Source organism: Protopterus annectens, chromosome 6.part0 (genome assembly GCF_019279795.1).
Source record: "Protopterus annectens isolate FY-2018-M chromosome 6.part0, PAN1.0, whole genome shotgun sequence".
NCBI lineage: Eukaryota > Metazoa > Chordata > Ceratodontiformes > Protopteridae > Protopterus > Protopterus annectens.
The window spans coordinates 332,726,307-332,753,405 of NC_056737.1; the positions used below are offsets into that span (position 1 = coordinate 332,726,307).

General features: G+C 41.9%; 1 protein-coding gene across 1 annotated transcript in view; it reads right to left on the minus strand.

Annotated features, from left to right (window-relative positions):
• LOC122803834 overlaps positions 1-27,099 on the minus strand; it is a gene marked incomplete at its 5' end in the record, with an annotated part of 970,101 nt that overhangs the window by 463,820 nt on the left and 479,182 nt on the right. The window contains one exon of the mRNA XM_044073518.1: positions 1,599-1,815. Coding sequence (XP_043929453.1) covers positions 1,599-1,815 — 217 coding nt within the window. The remainder of the gene's footprint in view (positions 1-1,598; positions 1,816-27,099) is intronic.

The window sequence follows — 27,099 nt, forward strand, 5'->3', positions numbered from 1 at the left end:
GATGTTTCTTTTTGGAATTATTCAAGTGAAGTTAAAAGACAAGTATTCTCAGAAAAAGATAAAAAAAAACTTTGTTTACAGTCAGTGAAGGAATCCACATCTTCCCTGTTCTGGGGTGTATAGACATGGAAATTTATATACAGATGTTTTTTTCACCCCACATAGACTAGCAATAATGTACAAGAAAAATGAAATGAAATGTTGGAGATGTGGACACCCTGATGCTGACTGGATATATATGATTGTTAATTGCAAGATAATTTCTCCATTTTGCTTAGACTTTAAATATCTTTGTAAAGCTCTATGGAATGACAACTGTATAACTGCCGACTCCCTTATCCTTTCAATGTTCCTGAAGTCATTCCTAAAAACCAAACATTTTTACTGTGATCTATCCTCTATATAGCAAGGAAATTGTTACTAAAAATTGGAAATCCCATTCTACTCCTGTCTTAAAAGTTGAGTTTATTCATCTTGTGCAATACATTTGTAAGAGTGGGACTGCTACTATAAAAGTAAGGGCTAACAAAACAACTCATTTAATTGCTTGGACAAAATTGTCTAATCTTTTAGATAAATATTAAGTATTCTACGTATATTGCTTTTTTAGTTGTTATGGACATCATATATAGTTTGTTTTTTCTTGTTACTATACTGTTAAATTACTGTGTTATAAAATGAATAAAAACATTTTGGAAAAAAATGTATGGACTATGCAATCATTCGTTTGCCGTTCTGATACAATGCATACCTCGAATTATGTCTGTGTCATAGTTTTGTTTTCTGCTTAACGTTTTTTTCTCTTTTTTACCAATTTTTGTCTATGGCTTGGGTCACTGCTGAAAATATGATCTGGCTAAGTCATGCTGCCTACATGGTTAACAAAGAAATTAACAAATAAATGACTAGAAAATAAAGCATAACATAATGGTCTATGCCTACAAACACATGCTCTGGTTATGCAGTGGGAAGGGAAATTAAGGCTATCATTAAAGATGAAGCACAGTTCCTCAGGTGTGGGTTTACTAATTTTGTTGACACTGTAGGCAGACAGTCTTTTGCAACATGCATCCTAAAAGCAGAATGAAGAACATATGTGAAGAGAAGTGGGAAACGGAGAGAAGTACAATTAAATTATCAAAACTAGACTCATGAAGCTTTGATGTATTGTTTATATAAGAAAAAAATAAATCAGAGAAGTTATAAATAATAAAACAGAAAGACAACTAAAAATACACTCAGTTTAGCATACAGTAATTAATTGATATATAACCAAGAGAACACACTCCCATGCAGTAAAATTGCAGATAAGGTTTTGTGTTCACATGGCACAAGAGTGCTCCTTCTAAGTCGTCTTCATTACTTGGTGCTAGATGTTGTACCTTCTGCTATAAGTATGAAGCAGTAACAACTGTTGAAGTTCTTCTGCCTTAATCACTGTGCAAGCTTTCTATCTTTAAAATTTTAGCTTCCTTTAAAGGAAAAGTAGTTTCCTAACAGACTTATTCCAGTGTGTGTGTGTGTGTGTGTGTGTGTGTCATGGTAATAAACTGACAAAATGTTACCAAGTTGTAAATAGATATGAACATGCTTCTTACCAGTCTGTGTTCCTCAAGCGACAATCTCCTTCTGTATAATTTCCAGTATAAAATTCATCATCTGAATCCTCACTACTAGATTCACTAGCATCTTCTAGTGAGCTCCAGTAGTTATTCAATGGGTGTGCCACTTGATAATCATCATCATCATCATCATCATCATCATCATCATGCTTTTGTGGTTCCTCTGCTGATCCTTTTTCAATAATTTCAATATCTAAAACAGAAACACAAAATGTAAAACTTAAGGGACAATGCTATCCTTAAAATAAAAAGAAGTCCACATTAACAAACAATCACATGATTTCTTGGAAATGATGCATGCAATGTTAACTAAAAAAAAAATTAAATAAAAACAGTACATTACAAAGATTACATACAAAATGTTTGTGTGAGCAGTGTTATCCTTGTACATCTTCCATGTAGGAGGCCCTCCGTCCTAAACAAAGTAACCACCTTCAAGGTATCTGCCAAGGATGCACGGGACAGCAATCTCTGCAATGTTCTTTGTAAGCACTCCCAAACTGTGTAGCATCTCCTATTGGGTATCTTAAAAAAAATAGCCAAAACAGGCCAAGAGTGTAATAAAATACAGCACTTTGTGTTATGCCTCACTAATGTTGCACAATGGACCTGGATCATGTCCGAAGAGGATCTGCAGTCCACCTACGTGGCTAACAAATTAGATGAACCAGGTGAAAAATAGGGTATAAAAGCTTGCCCCAAACTCATAAAAATGACTGAGAGAGTGCAGACTGCTGAGTACGTCTGCAACTTCAGAATGCGTGCTGATGAAGTAATTCAGAACTCCCTGAAAATATCAAACTCATTTAACATTTTACAGCAGTCTGTGTTGTGGCCACATTACCTGCAGCTCTGATATGTACAAAATGTATGATAATGGAAATGCTACTACCTGGTGTATAACAATGTGCATGCAATTGACAGGTACCAAACAAAAAGGTCACGTGCTGTTCGCTGTGACAACATCCTTAAACCAAGCAGCAAGCAGTTGATAGAGTAAAAAAATAACACAGTATACAAAAAAAGTAAATGCAGACCAATTATTTTATGGTCAACAGATAGTCAAGTGTCTTCAGCACTAAGTTAGTTGAATACTACCAAGCCTCTGCTAAGGACACCCATACATCTAAATCTACTTATATCCAAACTCAGGGTTGCACGTGCCAAAGCATGTACCGGTAGGGAAAGCAGAATCCAGTCCTCATGCAAGGTCACTGCAGGGCAAGTGCACTTACACGAACATACTGATACGGAGGAGTTTTTTAACATGCCTCAGTATTATCAATTAACATGTCCTAATGAGACCATCTAAAAAGGTAATACATTTATGCAAAATAATGCAATTGTAAACTCTATGTCATCAAAATTCATAACTTTTTGCAAATGCTGTCTATATCCCACCCTGATGATTTCTCAATGCATGCCAGTCATGTCAGCTTGTACCTTGCTGTTTTAGTTTTGTGTATGTAATTGGAGTGGGACTTCTGGAATTAAGATTTTGAAAACACTGCCAAATATGCTTGCTTCAGAGGTATAGGTTCATAGGTTCATACTAGGCTATCTGCCCAAGGGCATTTATAAGCCTAGCCCATAGTTATGTGGCTTTCGCCACCCCTTTAGTTTGAATAAAACTATGCCTATTATTTTGCTGTGCCTCTGTCAAGCAGTGACACTGAAGTAATCCCTGGGGTATATCTGCGATCTCCCATCCATTGGTCAAGATTCCTCTTGAACAAGGCCAGTGAGGTGCTCTGCCTCACATGTACCGGGATTTTGTTCCACAGCATAGGGAGTCTCTGGGTGATGAATTTGTCCCTCCAGCACGTTCTATTAATAACCGTGTCAAGGTTTAAGTCTCCGCCTTGTGGTTCTGAGGATCTAGATTTTTTGAGGTGAAGCATATTCATCAAATCTGGGTTTGACATGGCCTTATATGTCAGGCACAGGTCAACTCTGAGCAAGCGGTATGAGACTGAATAGAGCTGGAGTTCTTTCAGTCGGGCAGCATAAGACATATTTTTGAGACCCTTTATCCTTTTGGTGAGGAACTTTTGGGGCCTTTCCAGCTGCTGCAGGTGTCGGGTCAGATACATTCGAATGGGGCATTGTACTCAATCATAGGTCTAATGAGTGATGAGTACAGGGGGACAATGACCTCCCTTGATCTAGATGTGAATCCCTTCATGATCAGGTGGGCAATGTAGAAGGTTTTCCTAACTACTTTAGCAACATGAGTGTCAAACGAAAGGCTACTGTCAACCTGGGTCCCCAGATCCCTGATGACTTCTTCTGTGCTCAGTGGATTGCCACCTATATGGTAGCTAGGGGTAACCTTGTTTTTCTCAAAGGGTATGACTATGCATTTCTTGGCGTTTAACTTTAGGCCATGGCTCTGGCACCAGTTATCTGTTTCTGTGAGGCCCTTCTGAAGGATATCTGTGTCAGATGTGTTTTCGACTATGGCGCCCAGTTTGCAGTCATCTGCAAACTTTGTCAGCCATAACCCTCCTGTGTTTGCTTGTACTTCAGAAAAGTAGATGCCGAACAAGAGTGGACCCAGGACTGAGCCCTGTGGGCACCACTTGTGACAGGCTTTGAGTCTGACATGGCTCCAGCAACTCTGACCCTGTGGGTTCTGTCACTTAGCCAGTTTGCAACCCATCTTGTGATGTATGGGTTTACATTCAAGCTGATGAGTTTTTCGATGATACCTGAGTGGGGTATTGTGTCGAAGGCCTTTGCCAGGTCGAGGTAGGCTGTATGGACTGCCTTTCCCTCATCAATGGCCTTGGTGACTGTCTCAAAAAAGTCAACCAAGTTTAAAAGGCATGATCTGCCTTTGACAAAGCCAAACTGGGTTGGATCCAAAGTGGCAAATGCAAGGCTTGCAGCTTTATAGTACCTAGTTTTGATTATATTAATGATAGTCCTTTCAGAGTAAACAATCATTTTTGCTGTAATACTGAAAGGGTTATTTATGCCTTGAAATGCCCCTGTAAAAAAATTTATATAGGGGAAACCAAGAGAGCCTTTAAGGTAAGACTCTTGGAACATATTAGAGACATAATTAAAAACAGAAATGAAAGTCCTGTTGCTAGACATTTTTTTGAAATGCACAATGGGGATGAAAAGTTGTTAGAGGCAACTATTTTAGAGCAATTGCCTGATAACAAGTATGATGAATTGAAAATTAAACAGTTGTTACTGCATAAAGAAGCAGTTTACATACTGAAGTTTAAAACTTTATATCCAGATGGATTAAATGAGGATTTTAATTGGAAGATGCTGTTAGTTTAAAGTTTTACAAGTATCTGATTGTTTAATTGTTTTATTGAAGTAATTTAATCTGTATATAAGGACTGTTTTTCATTTGTTCTGTACTCCTTGAAGGCGAAGGCCGAGACGTCAGAGAGACAGAATTTTTACATTAAATCGTGCTTGGTGAATCCTTTGTTGTGCTTTTTTATCCAATTTTGGTGCTTTTGTTGTTCCTGTTGGATCCAAAGTCTGCAAGTTCCCTATGTCTTTATTTATGAGTTCCATTATGATCCTCTCCATGGCTTTGCAGATAAGGCTTGTCAAGCTAATGGGACGGTAATTACCAGGGTCGGTGGAGGCACCGCCCTTGTGAAGTGGGACCACAGTCACCGTGCGCCACTCCTTGGGTACATATCCTGAGGTAAGGCTAAGATTAAACAGCTGTCCTAACTGCAGGTTTAATTCCTCATTGAGTTCGTGGAGCACACAGCCGGGGACACCATCCGGTCCCATGGATGCTGTGTTTTTTGCCTTGGAGAGGGCAGTTCTCACCTGGGCGTTGGAGATGTTTGGGGGGCTACAATCCTCTGGTATAGATATCTCTCCTTTTGGGGGGGGGGAGAAGTTTGCACTGAACCTGTCAGCCAGTATGTTGGCAATGTGTGTAGGTTCAGTAATCTTCACATCATTTTGAACTAGAGCATATCTGGGAGTTTCCTCCTAGGTTTCTAACATAGCTAAAGAAGGCCTTATGATTGTCTTTTGAGTCCTTGGCGATTTTTCTCTCAAAATTTGCCTTGGATGATTTTATGAGAGCTCTTAGTTTTTTACTTATAATGATCAAAGGTGTCTTACCTTTCAAGGATTTTGCTCTATCTTGTAGTAGCTTCCTCCTTTTGTTGTAGAGCTTGTTTATGGCTGGGGTCCACCAGACTGGACGCTTGCCTTTGGTACAGAGAGTCTTAGTTTTGTTTGGGATTGCCTGATCCATGCAGTCCTGTAAGTGCTGGTAGAAGGCATTTGTAAGTGATTCAGCGGTTTGAGTAATGTTTACCACTGGCTCAGGGGCCTTAAAGGAGACCACACTAGTTTTTAGAAGTGTGAAGTATAGGGTATGCCTCCTGTAAAATCAAGTATACTTTTACAGGATACACAGGAACTCTGATTTCCAGATGACTACTGTCTTCTATGAAACAATGAGAAGGAATGTACTGGTAATCTTGTACCATATGTCACAAACCAAAGATACCTTGACCTAGAAAAAGACCAAAATCTTTCTTCATTCTACACACTGAAGTCTAGTCATAATGTTTTAACTAAAATGTTCCTATAAAGTTGCACACCATTCCACCACTGAAGCATGAAACAATATTCCAATCAAACATGGGCACCCATTGCCTAATACAGTCCTTCTGTCTCACCACACAATACTAAATTTGCTTCAAATCACTGAAAACAAAATTTTCAGGTTTATTCCTTTATCTAGGCCCAATGAACAACTCCATTTAACTTTAAATAACACCAAGGGTGTCATCAATCACAGGCGAGGTCACCTTTCTACTCATTAAATTACTCAGCAAACAATACTGTGTCCATCTTAAAAAATATACTCATGGTTCATAAGACAAACTATGACCTAAGAAGTCATCATGCTACACAACTAGTAAAACTTAACTTTACCTTAGCCTACAAAAAAACAGCCTTCTGTAAAATAACTCCTGCCTCATGGAATAAAGAATTTTTAACAAATTAGATAAAAGCTTAAGGCCCACCAAAAAAAAGGGAACACAATGTGCTTGTTTCAAAGATACAGGCATCCTAATCTCTGATATTAATATTAATCTTTCAGATTTCTCAGTGTTGCACACAGCAGACAATATAGGAAATACTGAGCTTCATTACACTAATGCATGTATGTATCTATGTATAGATCAAACATTACTAGCATACTTATTACAGACGTTAAATTCTGTTTAATGTCTCATTAGCTTAGGATAAGCATTGAGCTACACATAAACTGATATATTTCTGTGGTGAACATTATAGCAGCTGTTCTTCCAGCAGTAATACTGACTAACACACTGTATATAAAGCTCCCTATGATAAATGCTACACTCTTTTCTTGATTTTTTTTATTAATTGTTTTTTACCTACTATAATACTGGTAAGGCAATATCTGCATATTTAATGTGTCAAAAAAAATCCTTGTACGGTTATTCATCTACAAAATAAAGGTATGTACTTACCATAAGCCTCACAGTAAGACGTTGTCCTGTTCGATTCTCAGCTAAAGCGTCTTGTGTGTGGAGACATGCATGAATGGGCGTACCTTTGTTGAAGGTTGTGCGTCAGGGCTGGCAACTCGGTACATAAAAATCTACTGCCAATCATTAGCGGACCTGAGTTCCGCTGTGGCGACCCCTAACCGAGAAAAGCCGAAAGATACAACAACTTACCATAATGACAGATCTGTGTTGAAATTTGACAATCAAGGAAAATGCATATAGGAGACCTAGGGGCCAAGCATACAGAAGAGCGTCTATGAGTGACTGCCCCTGAGAAGGGACTAAGGCATAATAGCTATTGCATTTTGTGCTGAAGAAGGAAGCAAGACGGTTGCAACACAGAGTGCCCCAGCACTGAAACACTCAAGCTGTAACTCTCGGATTCAGAGATCACTCATGAAGAAGAAGAATATTCCTGCTCAAACTGTTGGCCAGAAAGATGGACCTCCCCATGATGTCCTTTGCAGTCAAACTGCTGAGACAAGATCGACTACTGCCAAACTCTCATGGCCTCTCCACAAAGAGAATAAGAACATGCCCCCCCCCCATTCAGATACCAGACAATAGACTTATGGTCCATCTGGATTGAAATTATGCCACTGTGGAGCACATCCTGAAGGGTCTGCTATGCAAGAAAGACTTATTCCAACGAAACACAAGAAAATAAACTGCAAAATTCCAAAGAATAAGGCACCACACCTGGAACAACAAATTAATTTATTATAAAGTGCTTTTCGTCCACACCAAATAGTCGAACTTCATCAGATACAAGTACTTCATTCACAAGAAACAGCTTAAATAACCCTCTCAGTAAGTCACATGACATCCCACTTCAGTAAGTCATGACATCTCAGCTAAAAATTTAAAGTGCTAGTCACATCTATTTAAGAAATAACAGCATATATTTAAAATGACCATGTTAATATTTCTAAAATCCACAATTACACCAGTTAAAACAAAAATATGTTAAACTTCTGTCCAGTAATTTAATAGAACAGTGAATATGGGTATAAAACTTAAAAATGTATTTAGGGGACAGGTCCCCAATACTGCCTCACCTCCAGGACACTGATGTGAACGGCGACCTCTGAAGAAGACCAGGACCCTTGAACTTTCCACCCTTCAAAATGTCCCCCACCCAATAAAGGAGGCATGTGTGTTGACTGTGGCAAAGAGTGGAGAAGAACAAAAGGTCTTCCTTTGGTCACTAAGGGTGACAGTAAACACTGCTGAATTTGGTTGTGACAAACTTTCATCAATCTGACAGGAAAGTTCATTGGATGAGTCAAATAAGACCACTGTACTTCACATGTCCACTGCTGAGCCCTCATGTGGAACCTTGCTAAGGAGACCAACCCTAATATGAAGCTTCCATGTGTACTAGGACCTTCAAAATTGCATGAGTTGGAAGTTTTGCTAGGCTAAGCAAAGATATTGCCTGGGATCAAAAACAGATGACTCTGGAGCTTGGAAGCTGGGTAATTAGACATTATCCAAAAATCAGTATAAGACTCCAATGTCTGCACAGGTTGAAGACTTGATTTTAGATCACTAGCAGTTATCCCGAATGGTCACAAAACTGGAATAAGGTGCCCTGGGCCAAGACTAGAGAAACTCTCATGGGGGGGGGGGCTGCAACCAAGCTGCCACTACTGCCATACACTTGGTAAACACCTGGGGGATGGTCATGAGACCAAATGGCACGACTCTGAACTGATAATGATTGTCCCCCAGCCAGAAATGCAAGAATCTCCCGAAACGCCTCTCTAATTTAATATGATGGTAGGGGTCTTTGAGATCTGTCAAGTAATTCCAGTCATCCTTCCTCAACAGAGGTAGAATGGACTGCACTGTGACCATTCAGAATTTGATCTGTTTCACAAATGGATTCAATTGGCTCAAGACCAAAGTAGGCCTGAAGTTTTTGCTCCTTTTTGGCACTAAAAAGAACACTGAGTAGACCCTGATCCTCATTGTTCTGGTGGGACACATCTAGGATGACTCAATTTGTCAGCAGCTTCTGAATTTCTACCTCTGCTCGCTGTCTCTGATGGAGTGAAAAGTCTGGGAGACATCTGTGACCAAAACGTGGAATTTCTAAAAACGGACTTGTATATCCTCTGGATATGATTCTTAACACCCATGCATCTAAGGTGAAGGCCCCCCAAGCTTCTGGGTGAACAGCCAATCGACCCCTGACTGCCTCCAGACCAGGACAGTCAGGCAACCCTTCAGAGTTGCTGTAAGGGCCCACAGGAGAAGTTCCATGGAAGCCATGATTTTGCAGACTACCCCTGCCCTGTGAGTGGAGTCCATTATGGACCCCCACCCAGCCATGTGCAGAACCTTCAGAAGGAGTGGCCTAGGAAGGCTGCTGTGATTTTCTAAAAAAAAGATGTTTTTCCCGTTCTGATTCCTTGGGAAGGTTTACTGAGGGGGCAAGATGCACTCCTACAGTGGACTGCATCTTCCCATCTTGCTTGCTTCTAGTAAGAGCATATTTAATCTTAGGCTCAAACAATCTTAGGCTCAAACAAGGAAGAGCCATCAAAACAGGCATTAACAAAAAGTGCCTTGAAGCATTTTACAGGGTTGCACAGCCACATCCAGGCATGGTGTGTCACGAAAGGAAATACGTTATATGTTACTTGTGAATATCAACATGATTCATATGCTGTGTCACAAACATATTAGAACTGTAGGTTATTTATATTTCAAACTGCTGACACAGAAGTGTGTGTTGAACAGGATTTGTACAGTACTGAGCTTAAAAAATGTAACCACAGTGTACCCTACTGAAAAAGAACAGAAATGTGCATACACTACTGTAACTGTTTAGATGTATATATTTTAACAATGGAAACTGGAACACAGAAGATTAGTTTCAGAAAACTGTTGAAATTTTAAATTAATTTATGATCTCATAATAAAAGGAAGTTATCTTTCAGTTTCAGTGCAGTAACAGACACAATGTTTGTTTTGGAAGTGCTTATTGTTTTATGACTTCCAGGGTCTGCCTTAGATCTAAGAAAAAAATCTTGTTTATGTATTTTTACAGGAAAATGCTAAATGCTACCAGCTGCATCAGTGGGGGTTTCCACCTGGGACAGAGTCAGATGACAAGAAGTGATGTCATTCTGCAAGATATCCCAGCAGTAATACTTGGGATATTAATTTAAGAACTCTCTGAGAGACTGAGTATTTTTGTATTTTGTCTTTGACCTTCAAAAAGATCCGCTCACCATATAGTACAGTTGTGTACACCTACCATAAATGTAGATGTTCGAGTGTCTTCACTGTTGTAGTCATGACTGTAGGGTTCTCCCCTGCCGGCAGGCAGCCCTCGATCGGCCAGAATCCCAAAGTCTGGGTCCGGCGTCGGCTGTTCAACCCTGCTCCCTGACGTCAGAGCGCCAGGAGTATAAAGCTGACAGCCGACGCCATCTTCTCCAGTTGTTCTTGCTCCAGATATAGTCCCAAAATGAAAATGGTCCCAATAACCTTTGCAAATACACCTCAGAAGAATGGTGAAAAAAGGAACCACACAAAAGCAAAAATATGAGGGGACAGGAGGGAGGGAAACCCAGACTGCAACAGTGAAGACACTCGAACATCTACATTTATGGTAGGTGTACACAACTGTACTATGTTCATAGGTTCATAGGTTCATACTAGGCTATCTGCCCAAGGGCATTTATAAGCCTAGCCCAGAGTTTTGTGGCTTTCGCCACCCCTTTAGTTTGAAGAAAACTATGCCCATTATTTTGCTGTGCCTCTGTCAAGCAGTGACACTGAGGTAATCCCAGGGGTATATCTGCGATCTCCCACCCATTGGTCAAGATTTCTCTTGAACAAGGCCAGCGAGGTGCTCTGCCTCACATGTACCGGGATTTTGTTCCACAGCATAGGGAGTCTCTGGGTGATGAATCTGTCCCTCCAGCACGTCCTATTAATAACCGTGTCAAGGTTTAAGTCTCCCGCCCTTGTAGTTCTGAGGGATCTAGATTTTTTGAGGTGAAGCATGTTCATCAAATCTGGGTTTGACATGGCCTTGTATGTCAGGCACAGGTCACCTCTGAGTAAGCGGTAAGCGACTGAATAGAGCTGGAGTTCTTTCAGTCGGGCAGCATAAGACATATTTTTGAGACCCTTTATCCTTTTGGTGAGGAACTTTTGGGGCCTTTCCAGCTGCTGCAGGTGTCGGGTCAGATACATTCTGAAAGGGGCACTGTACTCAATCATTGGTCTGATGAGTGATGAGTACAGGGGGACGATGACCTCCCTTGATCTAGATGTGAATCCCTTCATGATCAGGTGGGCAATATAGAAGGTCTTCCTAACTACTTTAGCAACGTGAGTGTCAAACGAAAGGTTACTTTCAACCTGGGTCCCCAGATCCCTGATAGCTTCTTCTGTGCTTAGTGGATTGCCACCTATATGGTAGCTAGGGGTAACCTTGTTTTTCCCGAAGGGTATGACTATGCATTTCTTGGCGTTTAACTTTAGGCCATGGCTCTGGCACCAGTTATCCGTTTCTGTGAGACCCTTCTGAAGGATATCTGTGTCAGATGTGTTTTCGACTATGGCGCCCAGTTTGCAGTCATCTGCAAACTTTGTCAGCCATAACCCTCCTGTGTTTTCTTGTACTTCAGAAAAGTAGATGCCGAACAAGAGTGGGCCCAGGACTGAGCTCATGGCACCAGCAACTCTGACCCTGTGGGTTCTGTCACTTAGCCAGTTTGCAACCCATCTTGTGATGTATGGGTTTACATTTAAGCTGGTGAGTTTTTCAATGATACTTGAGTGGGGTATTGTGTCAAAAGCCTTTGCCAGGTCGAGGTAGGCTGTATGGACTGCCTTTCCCTCATCAATGGCTTTGGTGACTGTTTCGAAAAAATCAACCAAGTTTAAAAGGCATGATCTGCCTTTGACAAAGCCAAACTGTGCTGGATCCAGAGTCTGCAAGTTCCCTATGTCTTTATTTATGAGTTCCATTATGATCCTCTCCATGGCTTTGCAGATCAGGTTTGTCAAGCTGATGGGACGGTAGTTTCCAGGGTCGGTGGAGGCACCGCCTTTGTGAAGTGGGACCACAGTTGCCGTGCGCCACTCCTTGGGTACGTATCCTGAGGTGAGGCTAAGATTAAACAGCTGTCCTAACTGCGGGTTTAATTCCTCATTGAGTTCGTGGAGCACACAGCCGGGGACACCATCCAGTCCCATGGATGCTGTGTTTTTCGCCTTGGAGAGAGCAGTTCTCACCTGGGCGTTAGAGATGTTTGGGGGGCTACAATCCTCTGGTATAGATATCTCGCTTTTTGGGAGTTTGCACTGAACCTGTCAGCCAGTATGTTGGCAATGTCTGTAGGTTCAGTAATTTTCACATCATTTTGAACTAATTCTGAGCATATCTGGGAGTTTCCTCCCAGGTTTCTAACATAGCTAAAGAAGGCCTTATGATTGTCTTTTGAGTCCTTAGCTATTTTTCTCTCAAAATTTGCCTTGGATGATTTTATGAGAGCTCTTAGTTTTTTACTTATAATGATCAACGGTGTCTTACCTTTTAAGGATTTTGCTTTATCTTGTAGTAGCTTCCTCCTTTTGTTGTAGAGCTTGTTTATGGCTGGGGTCCACCAGACTGGACGCTTGCCTTTGGTACAGAGGGTCTTTGTTTTGTTTGGGATTGCCTGATCCATGCAGTCCTGTAGGTGCTGGTAGAAGGCATTTGTAAGTGATTCAGCGGCTTGAGTAATGTTTATCGCTGGCTCAGGGGCCTTAAAAGAGACCACACTAGTCTTTAGAAGTGTGAAGTTGGCTTTTGAGAAGCTGTCTTCCAGGATAAAAACTTGATGTGGTTCATCGTGTTTCACTGTTGCAGTCATGACTGTAGGGTAGAATCCCAAAGTTGAAAGAAAGGGAGGTGGTCATAAAGAAGAAGGGGCGGCTAAAAGGCCCTGCAAGACTGCAGAGGCAAAGCCTGCCCTAGACTTAAAGTAGAGAGGTAAATTGTAGTGCTTAGAGAAAGTATGCACTGAACTCCAAGTTGCAGCTTCCAAAATGTCCTTGGTAGGAACTCCCCTGAGGAAGGCCGCAGAAGTGGCAGCAGCTCTAGTGGAATGAGTCCGAATGCTCCCTGGGATTTGCTTACCATGGTGTGAATAACAAAATCTGATTCCATGAGCAATCCATTTTGAAATGGTTTGTTTAGAAATGGCTTTACCTTGGGAACTTGTAGCATAAGAAACAAACGATTGTTCTGATTTTCTGATGTCCTTGGTTCTGTTCAGGTAAAAATGTAGCTGTCTATGTACATCCAAGGAGTGTAAGATCCTTTCCCCTTTATTTTGAGGAGTGGGGAAAAAGGTTGGCAAGTGGATAGTTTGATTTAAAGCCACTTTGGAAACCACCTTAGGCATGAAGGTCGGATTAGTCCTCAAAGATACCCTGTCTTGATGAAAAATAATATAAGGTTCCACCGCCATAAGAGCTTGTAACTCTGAAACTCTCCTGGCAGAGGTTAGTGCTAACAGGATAGCAGTCTTCCAAGATAAAAACTTGATGTCAGAAGAAGCGGCAGGCTCAAAAGGAGGCAAGGTTAGTTTTTCCAAAACATAATTGAGATCCCAAGCAGGAATAGGAGGAGATCTAGGAGGTCTTAAGTTCTTAGCTTCTCTGAGGAACTGTCTCATGAGCTGGTGGGAAAAGATGGGAGGGTCTGTATTATAATGAGCAGAAAGAGCAGAGGCATGGGTCTTAATGGAAGAGAAAGAGAGACCCTTATGTAAGAGATCTGTCAAGTAAAATAAAATTAAAGTAATGTTAGGAAGAAGAGGATCAGAATCCTAAGCCTGCATCCAGGAACAAAATCTTTTCCATTTTCCTGCATAAGATTTTCTAGTGCTAGGACGTCTGGCTTCTAAAATGACATCCATAACCTGCTTGGGTAGGAAAGAAGAAATCAAAGGCTCCGGATTAACCAGGCCACCAGGCTGAGAGTTCTGACATGAGAGTGTAGAACCTGACCCTGATGTTGGGACAGAAGGTTCGGAGACTGAGGTAAAATCCAAGGGGGCTCCAGGCATAGGTTTTTTAGAGTTGGATACCAAAACTGCCGAGGCCAATTCGGAGCCAACAAGATTATCATCTTGGGTTTGTCCTGTTTTATCTTCAATAAAACTCATGGAAGAAGAGGTAGAGGCGGAAAAGCATATCCCGAGAGGTTCCTCCAACTGAATGACAGGGCATCCACTTTCCAAGCTTCTCTGTGGAAAGTCCTGGTGCAAAAATTCTGTAGCTGATGATTTAGATGGGATGCAAAGAGATCTATGTGAGGACATCCCCATACTGCTGTTATCATCCTGAATATTTTGGTGTCCAGCATCCACTCGTGTGGATCCGAAAGGTTTCTGCTCAAACTGTCTGCCAGTAAGTTTTGTTTCCCTGGTAGAAACTGAGCTTGAAGATCCAGATTGCAAGCTAGAGCTGTGTTCCATAAATCCATGGCTAGTCTGCAAAGGGGGTAGGAATGAGATCCCCCTTGCTTGTTTATGTACCACATAACTGTGGTGTTGTCTGTCCGTATTAGTAGTTGTCCTGGTTGTATGAGATTCCTGAAGGCCAATAGAGCTTTCTGAACGGCCAACATTTCCTTTAAGTTGATATGCAGGTGCTTCTGATCCTTTGTCTAAAGGCCCTGCAGACAATTGCCCTGAAAATGGGCTCCCCAAGCATAATCCGAGGCGTCCGTGGTTAGACTCTGAGAGGCAGGAGGTACACGGAAGGGCTTCCCTTTGTTTAGAGCACATGCCCTGGACCACCAAAGAAATTACTTTTGAAGGCAAGGAAGGATGGGAATCAGTATGTCCAAACTGTGGTAATGCTGAGACCATACACTTTTTAGGTACCACTGTATTTTCCTCATGTGTAGTCTTGCATATGGTACGAGAAGGATGCAGGAGGTCATGTAACCCAAAGCCTGCAGGAATTTCCTTGCAGATAGATGGGTTAGAGTTGCCAAGGCTTTGAAAGTTGATGCCAGCTGTAATTGTTTTTCGGATGTCAGAAATGCCATCTGGGTTGTAGTGTTTAGAAGAGCACCCAGAAAAGTTATCTGTTGTGATGGTGTCAAATTTGACTTTTTTATGTTTACAGAGAATCCCAGGAATTTGAGGAGGTTTTGTACAAAGTCTAGATGCTGGAGTAAGACATCCTTGCTGTCTGCCTGAATTAGACAATCGTCCAGATAAGGGTAAATTTGAAATCCCTTGAGTCTGCAGTAAGCTACTACTGGAGCCAGGCATTTGGTGAAGACCCTGGCCGCAGTAGACAATCCAAAGGGCAGCGCACAGAATTGAAAGTGCCTCGATCCGGCCTTGAACCTGAGGTATTTTCTGCGATCCTGCCTGATGGGAATGTGTAAATATGCCTCCTTTAAATCCAAAGTCACCATCCATGCATCTTTGGACAGCATTGGAAGTAACTGCTGTAGAGTAAGCATCTTGAATTATGGAATCTCTAGAAAGGTGTTCAAGACCGACAGATCCAGAATGGGTCTCCATGAATTTTGCTTCCTTGGGACTAGAAAGAGCCTTGAGTAAAACCCTTTTCCCATCTCTGAGAGAGGAACCAGTTCTATGGCATTCATAGCCAAAAGAGCTTCCACCTGGTTTAAGGCCTCCGTTCATTGATGTTTTGGAAGGTCTGGCCATCCGCTTGGCCTTGGCAAAGTATGAAAATGGAATTTGTAACCTCTTAAAATCACATCCAAAACCCATTTGTCCTGGGTTATTTGAGTCCAATTTTGATAAAAAAGAGAAAGCTTTCCTCCGAGAGGGGCTTCCAGGCAAGACGTTCCTGCAGCCCAACAGAGGGAGTCATTGAGTTTGTTTCCTTTGAGACTGTGGCCTGTCTTCTCCTCCCCTAGGGGTAGAAGCAGTCCACTGTCTTGGTCTATAAGCAGCTTGTGTTTGAGGCCTCCCTCTGGAGCGTCTATATCTACCCCTTTGAGGCCTGTCTGAAGAGGGAAAGGACCAGTTTTTTGATGGCCAATTCCTGTTAAATCTAGGAGGCTGTACTTGTAAGAAATCTTTAACTGTTTGCATGGATTTCGCTTTATCCTCCATCTTTTTAATCACCTCTTCAGCTTTAGATCCAAACAAAACATTATGCTGAACAGGAGCATCCAATAATTTAGCCTTTACTTGTTCAGGTAAATTTTGTTCCTTTAGCCATGCATGTCTTCTAATGACTGTGCCAGAGGCTGCAGCCCTACAAGAAGCCTCCAAGGCATCAAATCCACAGTGTAAAACATGCTTCCCAACTTGTTCAGTGGCATGCAATAAGTCATGTAATTCCTTATCATCTGCACAGGCAGAAATGGAAGTAAATTTTTGTTTCAAGACAGACAAGAGAAATTGCTGATATTTAAGCATATGAAACTGACAGTTTAAAGCCCTAATGGACAAAGTAGCAGAAGTGTACACCTTTTTGCCCCATCTTTCCAAGGCTCGAGAATCCTTTTCAGTAAGAATGGGATTTTTAGCAGTAGCGGCCTTAACACCCTTAGGACCCTGAGAAATGGTTTCAGGGTCAGCAGTAGGATTCTTGTATAAAAACTGATGGGAATCAGGTGCCCTGTAATATCTATCAGGCTTAACAGGAGCAGGAGGAAAAGAATCAGGGGTTAAGTTAGCCTCCGAAAAGGCATCATCCACAATATACAAAACAGGAGGAATAGCCAGGGGTCTATGTTGGGGAAGGAGAAGAAAATTCCTCAGTCTTTTCTTGGATTCTGAATACTCCTGTCCCTCCCAGTGGAAATGTTCCCTCATTTCATGCAGAGTTTCCCCAAAAGAAAAATCCTCAGGAGGAGAGGCTGAAGGAATGGATTCTTCCGCATCAGAATCCTCATAAGGAGGGAAGGAATATTCCTGATCAGAAGAAGAAACTGAGGAAACAGAAGCCTGATCAGAGGAATCATAATAAACATCCTGCCTTGGCCTTTTGTCTGGAGGGGGATGAGAACCCCTAATCATTGTAAGTAAACCTCCGCCATCTTGAGTAACTGTTTCTGTGACTTGGGAGCCGGTTCAGAAGAGGCCTGTGTTGAAGTCTTTGATTTAGAAGGAGTCTTTGCCTTTGTCTTTGGCTTTGCCTTTACTTGAAGCTGAGTAGGCCTGAAAACCCCTTCGGAAGCCGGTACCTGCACAGCGGCTCCGGACCCATCCGAAGGAGCATTGTCCGAAGGTCCTGCAACAGAGATATTTAAATGCCTGGTTGGCTCCTCATGAGAGTCTGTTTCGGCCATCGGTTCTGAAATGGCCGATGACAGGGGCTGCAAAAGCGCCTCACTGACGACGGCTGAAACTGAAGCTGGCTCCACATGTGCGCTATCATCAGATTTGGACCTCGGAGGCCTGTCTTTATCCTTGCGACGCTTGTGAACTCCGGTAGATGGAACCGTATCAGATGACATTTTGTAGTTAAAGCGCCTACCAAAGTAATGAAAAGCAAAATCGTACCTTCGCTTAATTGTACGTTGATTGAATCTAGCAAAAAACCGACAACTAGCTACGTCGTGGTCAGGGCCTAAGCAAGGAATACAGTAAGAATGAAAATCCTTATGAGGTATTTGCTTCCCACATGAAATACAGTTATTAACTTTTTCTGGGAGTGGAGCAAGAAAAAAGTTTCCCCAACGGGGTACCTAGCTTTGAGTGGAGAAGAAAGTCTTCGGACCGAAGTAAATAGGAATATTCGTCAGAAGTCAACTGACCGGCACTTGCGAACTGCTATCACCGCACGGCAAGAAAGACTGGAGAAGATGGCGTCGGCTGCCAGCTTTATACTCCTGGCGCTCTGACATCAGGGAGCAGGGTTGAACAGCCGACGCTGGACCCAGACTTTGGGATTCTGGCCGACCGAGGGCTGGCTGCCTGCCGGCAGGGGAGAACCCTACAGTCATGACTGCAACAATGAAACATGATGAACATCTGCCTTGTTGATTTGTAAGTAAGTTAACTAGGGTACAGTAATTCTTTTAGATACAGTCAGAACTATATATCAAAGCTTAATTTAGATGTTTTTCTTTATTTATTTGAGACTGTCCTGCAATGTTGTTTTAAATATTTCCTGTGATTTTGAGCTCTGATGTAACTGATTATTTACTGAGTATTTTCTTATTCTTTTATTAATTATTATTAAATATATTTACACCTTTCGTTGTGGCTGATATTTGTGAGATATATTTAAGTTCCGAGAGTACTTGCATATTTATTTGGTGACACTGTGTAGGCCACTCCTAATAGCCTTGATCTTGGTCAAACTACCATTTGTATTGATAGTAACATTACACAGTAAGATTGGACGTCCTTTCTTAAGGGCCTTAAAGTAGCTGATAAGGACATGGCTCGTGGCAGTGATAACTACCTTACAGTCTGGGCAGAAGGGGCATAGCTAGTAAACCTGTGCCAGCCTTTTCCAGGTGTGTGTGTGTGTGTGTGTGTGTGTGTGTGTGTGTGTGTATAAATCAAACCTCAAAGAGTGTGAGTCTCAGCTACATGGCCAGGGACACGAGGCATTGGTTGGACACAAAGGGTGCTGGAGGTCTTAGCTTAGAACCTCTGGAGACTGCTGTATCTTAACATTCCTAGACACTTCAGACATGAGATTGTGCTGAAGCCTTGTCAAATGAGACAGGTAGTTAAGTGTCCTCAAAGTGAATGCTGCTGAGGCATATGAGCACTTTCCTAGCTAGTCCAAAGCCAGAGATTCTCTATTCACGGGATGGACTGAGGAACTTTCCTCAGAGATTTCCTCCATTCTAGTGGCTCCCACCAGGATCGCATCCATGGTTAGACCCTTACTCCAATGCAGCTGATCCTTATGTAGAGCAAGAATTTTGCCAAGCTTCTTAGAAATGAACTCCACAGTGTTGGATTCTTTCCACATCCTTCAATACACTAGGATCTATGATCACATCTGGAGGGAGAGGCACCCAGGGCATGGATGAGCCCATGCCCAAGGCCTCCAAAAATATTGACTCCTCTAGAGCAGGGATTTCGGTGGTCCAGCTCCTGCGCTGGTAAAGAAGTTCCAAAAGATCACCAAAGGAGGCATCATTGCACAGTGACTTAAGGGACCCCGCCCCTCCTTCCTCAAGGTCAATATTTTCAGTGAGGGACTCCTCTTGCTAGTCCTGGTGCTTCCTCTTGCACTGTCTCTTGCCTAAGCCCTCCTGCTCCAGAGAAGTTGGAGAAGAAGGGGAAGAGGCAGGCAGCCCAGCAAGGGGGGAAGAATTAAAGGTCAACATGCATGAGCTATCCAGAAGCAAACTGATGATTAGCCGCAGGCAGAGATGAAGAGGTTGAAGGAACACCAGCTGAAGAAGACTGACCTGTCTCCTGAGTGGAGAACATCCTCTCCACAATGTCAAAGGTGGAGGCAGAAGTTGGCTGCCCAGACCTGACTGTCCCAGAATCTGAAGAAAGCCAAAACGTACCCAAACCTGGGGAAGCTACACCTCACCAGATGTTCAAGACTGGAGCTGAGCTGATAAGAGTCAATGCTCCAAGAGGGAGGGAATAACCTGAAGCATGGATCATTGAGCCTGACCCAGAAACACCAGCCTCAATACCATGGCTCCGAGGTCTACTCAGCTCTGATGCACCCAAAGTCAAAGAGATCAAGGCAGGAGCTGTAGCCAAACATGACCAAACTGCCCGATCCAACCCTGAAGGTGAAAACAGAGCTGGACTCAAAGACCTTGAATCCAATGGTCCAGGGGGAGAAAATCAGAGTGATGGAGCTGAGGTTCTGGGGAGGGATCTGGACTCAAAGGAATAAGGCCTAATTGCAACTGAACCTGCAAGGAGGACTTCATCAGGTGCTCCAGATCTGAAGCTTTGTTTCTGCCTATCGACCTAGATGATTGAGCAGATTAAGCCATCTCCAAGAGGGAGAGACTTGAACCCAGGGTGGTGAAGGAGAAGACTCTGGTGAGAGAACAAGAATAGAGCTACCTGACCTGATAGTGCCATTTTTACCATAAAGGAACCTGGCAAACTTAGGGCTGGAGATGGAGCATTTCCTCGTCATTGGCATTGAGGCTGATCGGCTGTTAACTTTGGGTATGGTAAGCCAGAAGAGGGACAGGTATGGAGATAGAGAAGGACCTCTTATGGTCCTCTCTAGAAGCCCTGGAATCCTTAAAAGAAGGATGGTGGAACTTGTTAGAACCGTCCTTTGGAGCCCAACAGTAAGAGGCAGCAGGGAGGAGACTTTTCAACATCAGATTTGTCCCCCTCAGATTTGTCCCCCTCTCAATGACGGCCCTGGACCCAAACCCTCACAATTTAAACTGTAGGAATCAAGGTGGACAGCCCCCAAGCAATATACGCACTTTTCATACACCTCTTGCAAAGGGAGGTTGTCCCCACAAGTGGCATATTTCTTAAACCCCATATCCATAGATTAGGAAAACATGTAGTAAAATATACTGCACTAAAACAGAATACACTACACTAACCCTTTAGCAAAAAAACTATACACTGAAAAAGAGAAAAGCCAACAAAGCAACCAGAAATTCTCTAAGGAGGGAAAGCCTGATGTCAACTACACACACATGCTACACACACAAAAAAGCGTTATTTCTTAAATACCCAATACCTATATACCTACCTAAACTATCTAAGCTATCAGCTAATCTTACTCCAACTATATTCTAAAGGGTATGGGTTAAAAGGACACCAGAAAAAGGCACACAAAGGATATGCTGTAGCAGAGCCACTGATCAAGTTGTTGATTGGAATGGCGGAAACATGATCTGGGGTATCTGCTAGAGACTGGGTGATTGTGGGTAGGAGAGGCACAGCATGACAAGTTGAAGTCTAGTCGATTGAGCTAGCATCAGATCCAAGAGAGACCCGATAAACTGAAGAAGAAACCATTGGATATGTTTTTATGTTTCTTTCTTTAGTGTTTTGTGTATTTTTTTGCTGTACCATATAAAGCTGAACATTTCAATCTGTTGGCAATAGTGGAAATGTCAAATATTGTCATTTATTATCATGTTTCCCAAGTAGCCTAGGCTGTGGCTGAAAATGGTAATTGGACCACCCTTCCTCCCTGGTTAACAAATGCAAAACATCTAAATAAAAATGCTTTGAGGAAGTATAAAAAGTAGACCAAGTATAATGCTATAAAAACCATACCCAACAAAGCAATATGGAAAAAAACAATGTTGAAAGAAACTGCCATGGAAGATGTGCCTTATGTGTAACCAGAAGATGGTACAGATGTATGAGATAGTCAATGTTACAGCAGATCATCAAAGACAGAGGCCACAGCAGCACTAAATCATTTAGGTTCATTCACCAGCAAAGCTAAGTTGGTCCAAACATTTCTTCTAAAGCTGCATAGAAAATGATTACAGTTTACATTCACTTGCTCATTATGAGATCGTATCATCTTCCTTACGCATAACTGCCTGAAGTGGCAGTCACTTATGTGACACTGCTCAGTCCACAAAGTGTAAGACAGTTTTGAACTATCGCACAGCTTGCAGCCTGATAGAGAAACAAAAAAAAAAAGTTTTTACTGCATTACTTTCTCTTAAGAATATTGACTTCACAGTCATAATAATAAAGTAATGGTGGAAAATCTCTTGTGATTTTTCCACTTACCAGAGTACTGTACAGTCATGAATACAGGGGCCTTGATTAGATGAGTATTCAGGTTGTCAAGCTCTAGCAGTTTTTGAGAAGCAACTATGCTTGAGGCATTTGTCTTGAGTAATTGTAGTGAATTAATTTATGATTGTTAGCACAGAGATCCCCTACATACATCATGAAAATGTGTTCTCCTCAATTACTTGAGACAAATATGAATGCAATCCTATTTGTCTTGTAGTTAACTTATTGAGAGATATGTTGATGACATTGTCGTGGAGAGTATCCCAAACAGTGTCACAATCTATGTGCAATTTTATCAGTGCTAACATGGATTAGGAGAAATAGTTGTTTACACAGTTCTGACTTTTCCCCTTTCTCCACAACAGTGCAGTATTGGAGTTAGTATCTACAATTAGCAGGATCCATGGGAAACACAATCTTATGTTTAGGGATAAAAGGGATTTGCACCCAGAAACAGTGCTTATTTACAATAATTTACAACCTGTCAATGTTTAACTATGAAGTTGAGATGTGTTATTTTAACTTCTTGGCTTGTCAACAGCATAAATACAAAGAAATTCTAGTCGATGGGTTGGTTCCTGACAAAACAGACCAGATCCTAGACCAGATCCTTGGGTGTTTGTGGTAGACACATTTTCTGGCTATAAACCTAAATAAATCTATGAAGTAAGAAAAGTATGAACCATAAAAATGTTCAGAACATATTTAAGAATGAAAAAAATCATGAAAAATAATAAGTAAACAATTTTCAAAACTCCCCAAAACAATAGCAGGAAGAAAATGAGTACACTACTAATACACTGGCCTCTCTTCAGTGATCTATTATGTTGGTGAGCTCCTCACACAACTGTATTGTCTTAGTTTGACTAGGGTCACATAACCTCTGGGTAGAATCTCAGACAGTACTAGATACTTCCAGAGAATAAGAAAATACAGGATCACCTGAAATACAGCTGCACTAAACTTTCCGTTCCCTTGCCCAAGCTTCTAATTTGTAGTAATTTACAGAACTATAGAGAGTAGTTCATATAGGTGTTTATAATATGCCCATTGAAGTACACCTGAAGAATGCTACAGACGTACTTGACACCCCCTGTAGAATGAACTCTAACACTGTCTAGCATCACTCCTTTTGTAAAGGAGAAAAAGCTGATCAGACTTTATGATAAAATGAGCCCTTCTGGTATGACACTGCAACTGTTTGTGATCAGACAAGGTATAACAAGTATTCTCCAACATTCTGGTAACTAGGATAGCAAACGAGTAGCTGAACAGATTCATTTAAAGAGACTAGTGAAACATTTTTCAGCATAAATGAGACACTGGTTTTAGTGATACCTTGAAGAAAAACTGTGTAGGTGGGCCTGTACATGAATGCTTGCAGTTTTCAGATATTTCTACCCGAAATTATTACTAAGCAGCAAAGGGATTTATATGAAAGTTACTGCAAATCCAAAGAATCTTCTCTGCTGGGTCAGTGGTGTAGATGAAGAAGGCTCTGAGTTTGACCCACAGGACTTGTGTTTGAGTAAAAGATCCATTCACTGGAAGACTCTGGGGGGGGGATGGTTAATGAGAGATTAACTTCTGTCTCACTTTTTCGGGAGGGAGTGGCAGGGGTTTGTGCCTAAATATAACCTTCAGGTGGAGGCCACAAGGCGTCAGTACAGACATACCATAAGGAATGAGGTCAGGTTCAGTAGAGAGTATTCATCCATGCGAACACACACTGGCATCACTGCCTGCTGGGTGTGAGGTGGAATAAGGCATAGGACAAAAACAAAAATTCATGAACTATCCTAGGATGACAGCCTACCTTGGCTTTATTATTATCCCAATGACAATGCGACTAAGGCCAGTCAGGAAGGGGAACAGATTTGTGAAGAGTGAAGGAAGGCGTGACAGCAGAGGGTTGGGAGTGGCACTTTTAAAGTCATTGGAACCTGCTAGCTCATTTAGGAATAAACACAAATTTTGTAACACAAACTAAGTCCCACAGTGGTGAAATACAGCTTTTTGGAGGTCTGAATAGCAGAACCCTGTTAAAGAAAGGTCTTTTACTTGAGGGCAAGAAGAAATTCATGCTAATACTGTACAGACATGCATTTGTTTGAAAATAGGCCAGGTTATATTTAAAGAAATGACTGATATAACAGGCTTGCAACTCAACACCGTGTTAAGACCCAGTATTTGTAAAGACAATCAAATTACAAACGCTTCCACTTTTGGATATACAGTTTACTACTGGCCTCAATTTTAAATCTTAGATAGACTTAATGAAACTACATTACTGTTTGGAATTAGTATCTTATCATCTAGACTGAAAAGATGACAGACTTCATGACGAAATGAAGAACCTAAGTGTCTAACTATACATGGAACCCACAATACTGAAACTATTTATCCCAAACACTAATTACTCTGCAAGTGTTTTGCATCAGCAAGTCGCTAACACTCCTTTATTTATATACACTAAATCCACAATTACACAACAGTAGAATTAAGAACAAAGCTTCTCATGCCTATGTACAGCAGTTCACACTAACAGGGATCATATATACTCTGTGCTGCATCACACGCATACAACAGTATAGTATCAGCAATGAGAACCTGATATCTGCAGCAGTCAGGATTCTACTTTCCCAGATTCATTTTAAATTGTAAATCTCATTCTACATGGTTTCAGCATACAATTAGAAACCCAAACACACTTGACTTGCTGCTGGTTCATTAACTTGTTGACAAGAGGCAGCTTGTAATGTTGTTGTAAGGTGAGCGGCACAGCCACTTTGGTCAGTACGGGACTATAAGAATCAATTTTGTTTGGGTATACAAGTTCATGGAAAGGGAAGGGTTTCCAATCTCCAAGAGCTCTGACCTTGAATCAGGGAATAAAACTTGGTAAATTGAGCACAAAGATTAGTAGCAAATTAGCCCATCTTTGTCATGTCCAGAGTTTTACCAGTGAAAGACCACAGAGTACACAAAATATTACTTATTTATTTATATTTGTTTACTGGGGTAATGCACTGATCTCAGCGGACCACTTGCAAGCACAGCCTGGGTGAATGTAATCACATAAGAAATGAATAAATTAGAAGTTATGTACATACCATAACGTTCCATGTTAGTTGTCTTCTCTCGCCTTCTTTCTTGCTGGATGGGTTCGGAGCCGATCCTCGGCTCCGACTAGGCACTTGCTAAGCTCAAGAACTCATTTTACCAGCTTGAGACAACCCTATATCCCATGATGCAAGGCGTGACTACCTCAGATCTCGTTTGGTAGCTAGAAGAAAACCCTGCCAAAAAATACTTCTTCCCAAGGAAGAAGATACTAAATGTAGGAGAAACTAGGCCAATGGCCACTAACAGTAATGACTCTTCCTACTGTGAACTCTTGGAAAGAGTGACAACACCCCCAACAAAAGGAAGGTACAACCTCAAGATCAGTCCAGGCTAGGGGAAGGAGGAGGGGGATAAGAAAGAAGGCGAGAGAAGACAACTAACATGGAACGTTATGGTATGTACATAACTTCTAAATGTTAAGTTGTCAAACTCGCCGTTCTGCTGGATGGGACAGCGTCCCTAGCACCTCTATCCTGGGTGGTTCAATGGAACAGACTCTTGAGAACTGTGGAACCAAACCTAGCCCTGTCCCTGGAGGCCAAGTCCAATTTGTAATGAGAGACAAAGGTGTGAGGTGGCCCAAGTGGCTGCTGCACAAATGGTGTCAATAGGTAGCCTATCCTGAAAAGCTGTGGATGTGGATAGGCTCCTGGTAGAATGTGCTTTTGGTTTTGAGGACAGTTGCTTGCCTCTAAGATGATAAACATAAGAAATGATAGAAGACAGCCATCTGGATAAGGTCACTTTAGAGACTGGGAGACCTCTTCTATTCTCTGCATAAGAAAGGAATAGTTGATCAGATTTTCTGAATTGTTTAGTTCTGTCCAAATAATATCTGAGTTGACGATGGACATCTAAGCAATGAAGTTTTTGTTCAGCTTTGTCTGAATAATTAGGGAAAAAAAACTGGCAAATCAATAGATTGGTTAAGATTCATCTGGGAAGCAACTTTGGGCAAAAAAGATGGATTAGGTCTTAAAGATACCCTATCTTTGTGAAAAACCAAGTAAGGGGAACAGACACAAAGGGCCTGAAGTTCAGAAACCCTTCTAACTGAAGTAACAGCCACCAAGAAAATTGTTTTCCAGGAAAGAAACTTTAAGGAGCATGTAGCAGCCGGTTCGAAGGGGGGTAGAATCAAGGCTGCCAGCATTAAGTTCAAATCCCACTGCGGAGGGGGATCTCTGATTGGAGGCTTTAGAAGAAATATACCTCTGAGAAAGGCTTTGCAAAGTTTGTGGGACATTATGTTTTGATCTGCTAAACCAACATGAAAATTAGAGATTGCTGCCAATTGGACTTTAACTGTAGAAGCAGAAGACCCTGATTGAAAAATCTCTGCTAAGAAATCCAGAACTGAATGCACTGGAGCAGTAAAGGGATCTAAGTGTTTAGACTTTGCCCAGAAAAAAAAGCGTTTCCACTTACTAGCATAAATCTTTCTGGTGGAGGACTTAAGAGAAGCTACTATGATATCCCTAACGGGGTTAGAGATCATAGGAAGCCTGGCTAAGGAAGGAAGTGGAGCAACCAAGCAGTGAAGTTGAGAGAACGAATGGCCCGGTGCGGTTGACCCGACTGGTGGGTCGGAAGGTCTGGAACTGGGTCCAGATGCCAAGGCTGCGCCAGGAGATGACAATGCAGGGACGGAAACCAAACTTGTCAAGGCCAGTAAGGGGCAATGAGGATCAACTTGGCTCTCAATACGGTAGCTTTCTGAATAACTTGTGGTATCAGTGGAAAAGGAGGAAAGGCATACAGAAGTCCCCGGGGCCAATCCTGGGTTAGAGAGTCTCTCGGGGAATGGCCTGGTAGAGGAAAAAGGGTGAAGAAGTCCGGGCATTTGCTGTTTTGGGGTGTAGCAAAAAGGTCGCAGGAAGGGAAGCCCCACTTCTGAAAAATCTCGTTCACTACCGATTGCTTGAGAGACCACTCGTGTGGCATGAGAATATCTCTGCTCAGTCTGTCCGCTAAGAGGTTGGATCTCCCGTGGATATGCGTTGCTGTCAGAAACCGATGAGAGGAGATCGCCCATTGCCAAAGTCTGAGAGCTTCTCGACGCAGTGGGTAGGACCTGGTGCCGCCCTGCTTGTTGATATACCAGACTACAGACATGTT